The following is a 7,297-nucleotide window of genomic DNA, read 5'->3' as shown; positions in this document are numbered from 1 at the left end:
AGGAGGGAACTTGGGTTGAGAAAATACCACCACTAGTTCAGACTGTGGGCAAGGCTGTGGTGCATTTTTCATTGAAGACTGACATGAGGTGGCCTGATTCATCGTGGGTGATGCCACCCCTATGCTGGTGGTCCTGTGTTCTCTAAGAAAGCAGGCTGGGAAAGCCATGAGGAGCAAGCCAGTGACTAGCACTTCTCCATAGTTTCCGCTTCAGTTTCTGTCTTCAGCTTCCTGCGTTGATGTTCAAGGATGGACTGTGGTATGGAAGCGTAACCAAAAGAAACCCTTTCCTCCCCAAATTGCTTATGCTCATGGTGTTTTGCCGCAGCAACGGAAACCCTAAGGCAGAGGACAGGTTATGGTTACCAGTTCTCTTCTACAATGTGGGTCTCAGGGACTGAACTCAGGTTATTCGACCTGGTAGTAGGTACCTTAACCTGCTAGCCATCTGGCAGGCCCCTAAGTACCTCCTTTGACAGACATTTATTTGAAGAGAAAGTTGAGAAACAGGAGGCACGGCTCAGGAAAGTGTTTGCTGCACTTGCGGAGGACCAGTTTGCTTCCTGTTCCCCATGTCAGGTGGCTTACAACCAACCACCTGCACACCAAGCTCCAGAGGATCTGATGGCCTCTTTCGTCCTGCACGGGCACTTACATACATATGCACACGCGCAAACACACAGACACCTTAACCATAAAAATAATCTTAAGGAGAAAGTTGACATTGGATGGCTGCTTGGCTGCCATGTACTCTACTAAGACAATGGAGCTAGTGACACCTGTCCTGGCAGATCAGTTAACTTGAATTATGCTTTTCATCTGCTAATTTGCCTACTAGGTGCCCAAGGTTTTCAGGGGCCTAAGATCTGACTCCTCTGAAGATGGTTTCAGAGTTAATTTATGGGACACATTGACGGTCAAAGTTAGTCTGGAGAAAATGGGAATTCAAGTTAAGGGAGTCTGCGTGAGTCATCACTGAGAACTGATAAGTGAAAGTGACTGCAGAACATACTGGTACCCACGACAGTTCACAGGATATGAGGATTATTTCATAATACCACTTAAGGAGATAAACGAAATATAAAACATTTATTCAGTCTTTCATGTGCTTTTATTTTCTTCCTTCAACCATAATAATATGATATCCAAATTTTGTCTTAACCGGTGGGTCTGTAAACACAGGCTTATCCATCCCACTTACAGGCAAGGCAAATGCTGCTTCTTGAAACGGTCCTACCATGGACCCTCTGGTCATCCAACCCAGGTCACCCTGAAAAATCCAAAGGCATATGGTATCAAGTTGCCTTAAAAAGAGAATAGTTCTATTGCAGCTTCAGAGAGTTCCTAGTATGAATACAATGGCTCACTGGGTTGTATTTATTCATCTGGGCTATGTAGGAGCTGTCTCACCAGGGACAAATGGGAACAAGAAGTCTAAGACTGGATGGGGGACAAGTGCTCACGATACGGCTGTATTCTGAAGTGGTCTGTGAAAGCTAGGTCATGCCTACATCTAGACATAGATGACTCCGTGTCCTTGGTGCTTGGTTTCATTAGGACAAGTGTCACATAGCAGATCCCCTTCCCCATCTCCCCTTCTACACAGATGATTCTTATGTACCTTCTCCGAACTTACAATTGGTGGGATCAAGCTTGGGGCTTCACACACGCCACACAAATGCTCTACTATGTAGCTACATCTTTAGTCCCACAAGCTAGACGTTTCTACTTTTCTCAAAACAAAGATATGGCTACATTAATGATAGAACATAGAAAATAATCCCTGCTTTTGTATTTCCTTTGTGGAGAAAACGTTTCTACAATGTGGTGGCTCAAACTCAGGGTTTTCTGCATGCTACCTTACTGCTCTAGCATGACAACAGGACACTCAAATGACAGACAAGTGCAACATACCCCTTGCCTGGCTTTATCTTCACTGTACTGTGTGGCCACTTCATTGAATCTCATTCCAGACTTTAACTTTTCCATGGCTTCCATGATTTTGCCATGTTTTTCACATAAAATGTGTCTGACCTACAAGGGAAAAGCATGTCTAGTTAGTGTTTGGAAAGGAAACGGATTCTTCTTGGTGCAAGAGTCACATCTGAATTATCCCGGGTAACTACAAAACAACACATTAACTCCCATCACTGAACACCCTACAAGTCATTTTATTAATATGGTTGAATCTGTAGTCAGAGGCAATGAAATCTATTTTTTTTAAACCTCCTGCATCCTGACCCAAACATGAAACTCCTTGTTACACAGCTATAGTAGTACAGTTCTGTCTGCAGGCAATCCTCTGGGATTGGCTGGTTAAGGGCTTCAAGTAATTATTTGCTGACTTATCTCCACCCACATTTGCATGGTCAAGGTAACAAATTTGTGTGCAAGTGTGTGTGTGGAGGCCAGATGATAATCTGGGTGCCATCCAATCCCTTTTTGTCTTTTGAGATAGGGCCTTTCACTGAATTGGAACTCTCCAATTATGCTAGGCTGGTTACCTAGCAATGCTGGAATTTTAAATGTATGCCATTATGCCCAGCTTTTTATATGGGTTCTGGGGATCAAACACAGGTCCTTTTCGAAGTACTTTACCGACTGAGGTAGCACCCCAGTCCCTAAGTTAACACACTTTATTTAAAGAACAGAACTCAAAGTGTGAAAATTCTACCTTTTAAAAGTGAGACTGAGCTGGGCAGTAGCGCACACTGTGTGAGTTTGAGAACAAGACTGGTCTACAGAGTTAGTTCCAGGACAGCCAGGGCTGACGCACAGAGACACCTTGTCTTGAAAATCAAATAAACAAACAAACAAAAAACCCAAAACAACAGAAAGTGAGATTGGTCTTTGGCTTCCAGTTTTATATCTTCTTTCCTTTACCCTTAGTGTTAAGCCTCTTACATAAGAACAAGTTACTCACGGCCTTTTCTATGCATCCCCACAGCTAGCCACCTTCATACTTAGCATGGAAAGAGGGGGATGGGAGCTAACTCACCTTTACTGCACTGCCACCACCTTTAGGGCCCTGAGCCTTCTTGTCAGCACTGTCACTCCCAGAAGCGGCACCTCCTTTAGAAAAAAAGAGGACAGGTACTCATTTCAAATTACTTTGACATTTTTAGATGCGTCCAACTCATAATACAAGGTGATCTTTCCATTACATCCCCAAGCTCCAAAAGGCTCCATGGTGAGTCACACAATCAAGCTACCTTCCCCGGTGACTCATCTCTAATAACAGGAAATGCACCCTACAAAACACTTCACAGAAAACAGACAAAGAGATGAATGTGGGCATGATGAATGAGCTCCAGAAGCCGCTTCCAAATCCTCCTGACCCCATCCCAAATCTTGCCCTCCAACGGCACAACACTGAGCACTGCCATTATAGAATGTTACATAATCTCTACTATCTTTTGTGCCAGTGTTTGACACTTGCAATTCGAACACCCAAACTCTCCGAGAATAAAGATACTACAAAGTAAAGAATGTATTTATGCCCAAATGTTTGCAGTCTACCACAATGCCTCTCTGCTGGCCTCCTGGCAAGATTTTGCCATTCAAGTTATCAAGCATTAGAAGCACATCTTACTACTGTTAAGTTTTGGGTCAGAAAGGATTGGTATGTATAATGAAAAAAGATTTTCTTTTTCAAAAATAAATAAAAAAAACATGATATATGTATATATATATTTAAAAAGGCAGCACACTGTTAGAGGCCAAGATGTCTAAGAACTACCCCCCTGCATTAAGTATTCAGTTGAACAAAGGCTTCCTAAATAATTCCTGAGTTCCAGGCCTTGAGGGGTACAAGGTGAACAGGGTTCATAGCTGCCACCAAGGAACCCACATTCCAGTGAGAATGACAGATCACTTCCCGAGAACCCAGCGGGTGAAAACTTGTGGAAGGGGAATTTGGAAATGGACAGATATTTTAGTTAGCCAGGGAATGGGAGATGGATGAACAGGAGCTAAGCAGCTGAAGGACAACCAAAGAGGATCTCCAAAATGGGGGAAACGCCTTTCTCCTCCTCCTTCACTCCCCACGCATCTCTCTAGTTTCATAATTATTTTGGTTTTTGTTTTGATACAGGTGCCCTTTGTATTCCAGATGACCTCAAACTCAGCTCCCCCTGCCTCAGCCACCCTGTGCTGTAGCACGGTTGTGGCACCTCACCCATTCATTCTCACCCATTCTCATATTTCTTTCTTTAAAAACAGCTTGGTTTCTGGGGCCTCCGGGCCATCGCTCTACAGCACTCCCTTTATTGTATCCTCTCTGGGTTCCCACAACCAAAGAGTCAGGGTCACCTCTATCTCTTCCAAGAACTACTGAAGTGACCTCTTTACGGGCTTCCTGGCCCTCCACGACCTTTACTAACATCACACACAGCACCCCCAATGATTCAGCCTTCTGCTTTAATTTCCCCACTCGATAATCTGTCTTGAAGCTTTACTTCAGCAGTGCTATGCTACACAAACTGTGCTGTTTCCCATCGGTGCTTTTGGGGCTGGACTCTCTGGGTCGGGTATGAGTTACCCTACTGCGGCTGCTCTATCTTGGCCTGCCTGAAGTAGAGTAGCTCCCCGTTATTTCCCTTCTTCCCACCTTCTACAATATCCCTATCTCTCAGTACTGAATTCAGTACAGTACTTTCTGGCTACTATCTTCCCCACTACTTCCAGGGATAACGAAGAGTAAGAGTTGTGTCTTATTTTTCTAGCTTGAAAGCACAGCGGTGTCCAACACTCTTCTTCAAGAAACGAGTCCCTCCTCAAAGGGGGTCAGGGGAGGGCACGTCATAATTTAGTTGTTAAAGAGACCCGTAAGGACCAGAGCGTGGGCTTCCTTTTACTGCTGACGTTTAATCGGATCAAATTTTAGTGGTATTAAACTCTTAAAACAGCAGTTCTAGGTCCCGAGGAACCATCCCCACCAGCTATTCGCCGCCACGATGGTCCCTGCACTGAAACCCCATGTGTTCCCTGAACCACAGCGCCCCTCGCGTACTTATATTTTCTGATTTACCGGAACAACCCTAAACAAACCATAGCGGCTCTGGGGGGCCCCTAGTCACTTGCTGCCAGGCTTACGACCCCCATAGCTGCCGGACACACTCCCGCCCCTTCTCCTAACCCACCCCACGTTCTCTCATTGTCTCGGCCGCTCTACCTTTCCCCCCTTTTCCAGAACCACTTTTCCCCTTCGGCGGCATCTCTTAGGCTTGCGGTTGAACTCTCAACTCTTCCGGTGCTAAGAAAAAGGCCCCTTCAGGCCCCTAGAGTATGTCCTAAACAATGCCTGTAAGCAGCTTCACAATCAACCATTTCTGCCGCGGTTCCGGAGGCAGGCATAGCTTGGGGCAGACCCAGACCTTTGGTTCCTTGACCGACGGGGGCCTGAAACGTTTAACCAATAAGGAGCTGAAGCCCTGCGGAGAGGCGGAGACGAAGGCTGAGCTAAGCGAGAAAGCCCCGCCTCGGTGCTCGTCATTATTTTTCTACGCCCTCCTTTGCACCCGCTCTAAGATCGCTCTCGTCCCCACCCACGCTTCCTCCGCGCGTGCGCAATGCGAGCCTTAAGCAACTGCAATTCTTTGGCGTGGGCTCTTAGTAACGCCTTAGGGACGCCAGACAAAGGGAAAAGGGAGAAGTGAGGTGATGGCCCCCTTTCTCCAGTCCTCTCACCGACACAGACCTATATTCCCTAGTGGCTCCTCGTTTTTATTATAATTATAATAATAATTATTATTTGCAGCAATAGTAGTTGACAGGGTACAAAAGGCAGAATTTTTTAAGCCTATATCATTCCATTGCCTGTGGCAGAAGTCATTATGAAAGCTGGGCATGGTGGTACACACATGTAATCCTAGCACTAAGGAGACTGAGGCAAAAGATCAAAAGTTTGAGGTCTGCCTGGGCTACAGAGCCAGAATCTGTCAAAAAAACAAAACAAAACGGGGGAGGGAGATCAAACCAGGCTCTGGAGATGGAGCTCAGTAAAGTGCCTGCCACGAAAGAACGAGAACCTGAGTTTGATCCCCAGAACCAAGGTAAAATACTGGACATGGTGGTATGTGCTCATAATCCCCATGCTGGGGAGAGGGTTACAGGAAGGCCACTAGTCCATCTGAAACAGTGACTCCCAGGTCCCAGCGAGAGACAGGATTTCAGAAGAGTGGGGGACTCTCAGAGTTGACTTCTGACCTCCGCATGTGTGCTTCACACTCAAGTGTGTGTATATATGTACATAACACCCACACACCTCCTGGACACGACGCAGCAATGACCTCTAGTGAATGGATCATGCATCGGACCTGGAACATCGTGAAGCTTAGGCGCATTATAATAGATAATCACAGCTACAAAGATAATAATCAAGCCTGTGTGTGTGACTGGAGTGTGAAAAGCTGTACCTGAAGACCAATAGCTCTAGAAAAAAAGAAAGGTCCACTGCAGGCTCACCCAGACATGTATAAAAACATGCACTAGGGCTGGGGACTAGCTGAGGACAGGGAGCTTGCCTAGCATGTAGTAAGCCTTGGACTTAACCCTAAGCACCATGGAAAAGTGGATGTGGTGGCATATACCTATGATCTTGGGAAGTGGAGGCAGAAGGAGCAGAAGTTCAAGACCATCCTCAGCTACATAGTGAGCTTGAGGCTAGCCTGGGCTACATAAGATCCTGTCTTAGAAAATAACTATATAGTGTACATATATAATGTTAACTATAAAGTATACATCACAAGAAATTGGGTGGAAATGGTAAAAACGGCCGTATTTTGAAATGTGAATTTATGACTTTTGTTTTCTTCTGTTAACATGTCCTGTTCTATCTCTTGGTATAGATTTTTTTTTAATTCAAGAAAAAGGCAATAGGTAAGTGCAGTGGCACACGCCTGTATCCTTGGCACTTGGGAAATAAAGGCAGGGACATAAGCGATTCAAGTCCAGCCTTGGTTCTATAGCAAGTTCAAGGCCAAGCTGGGCGACATGAGAGCCCATTTAAAAAACACTGAAAAAGAAAACAACAATGTCATTTGAGAAAGACGCCACAAAAGCCAGCGTCTACCCAGGCTTCAGTGTGCGTCAGTCTGTGGAGAGCGACTGTGGAGGAGAGAGACAAATTAACTGGAGAGAGGGCAGAGAGAGCAGAGAGGAGGAAGATGCAGCCTTGAAACCATGGCAACACCTGCTGGAGAGCAGGAGTGAGTCAGAGCGGTAATGGCTCTGAGCTGTATTTTTCTAGTAATTATCTCCTCTGGCTGAGGCTTGGACGTGTTATTTAAACAAGGGA

The 7,297-nt window shown here is 45.5% G+C and overlaps 1 protein-coding gene across 2 annotated transcripts; it reads right to left on the bottom strand.

Moving 5' to 3' along the window:
• Positions 1 to 1,061: 1,061 nt before the first annotated feature.
• On the bottom strand, positions 1,062 to 5,326 carry Pin4 (peptidylprolyl cis/trans isomerase, NIMA-interacting 4). Of its 2 annotated transcripts, none has more exons than XM_050129916.1 (4): positions 5,174 to 5,326; positions 2,999 to 3,072; positions 1,915 to 2,034; positions 1,062 to 1,270 (listed from the first exon to the last, which is right to left on the bottom strand). In XM_050129916.1, the coding sequence occupies exons 1-4, from the start codon at positions 5,214 to 5,216 to the stop codon at positions 1,112 to 1,114; spliced, it is 396 nt and encodes a 131-aa protein (XP_049985873.1). In that variant the 5' UTR covers positions 5,217 to 5,326; the 3' UTR covers positions 1,062 to 1,111. The 2 variants fall into 2 exon arrangements, with proteins under 2 accessions (XP_049985873.1, XP_049985875.1); XM_050129918.1 differs by having other exon boundaries at positions 5,142 to 5,200.
• Positions 5,327 to 7,297: the final 1,971 nt, after the last annotated feature.

The sequence above is a fragment of the Alexandromys fortis genome, unplaced genomic scaffold (genome assembly GCF_014885135.2).
Source record: "Alexandromys fortis isolate MF-2015 unplaced genomic scaffold, M_Fortis_MF-2015_v1.1 scaffold_321, whole genome shotgun sequence".
Taxonomy (NCBI): domain Eukaryota; kingdom Metazoa; phylum Chordata; class Mammalia; order Rodentia; family Cricetidae; genus Alexandromys; species Alexandromys fortis.
The sequence above is the reverse complement of the archived record's forward strand: the minus strand, read 5'-3'. Positions and strand labels throughout refer to the sequence as shown.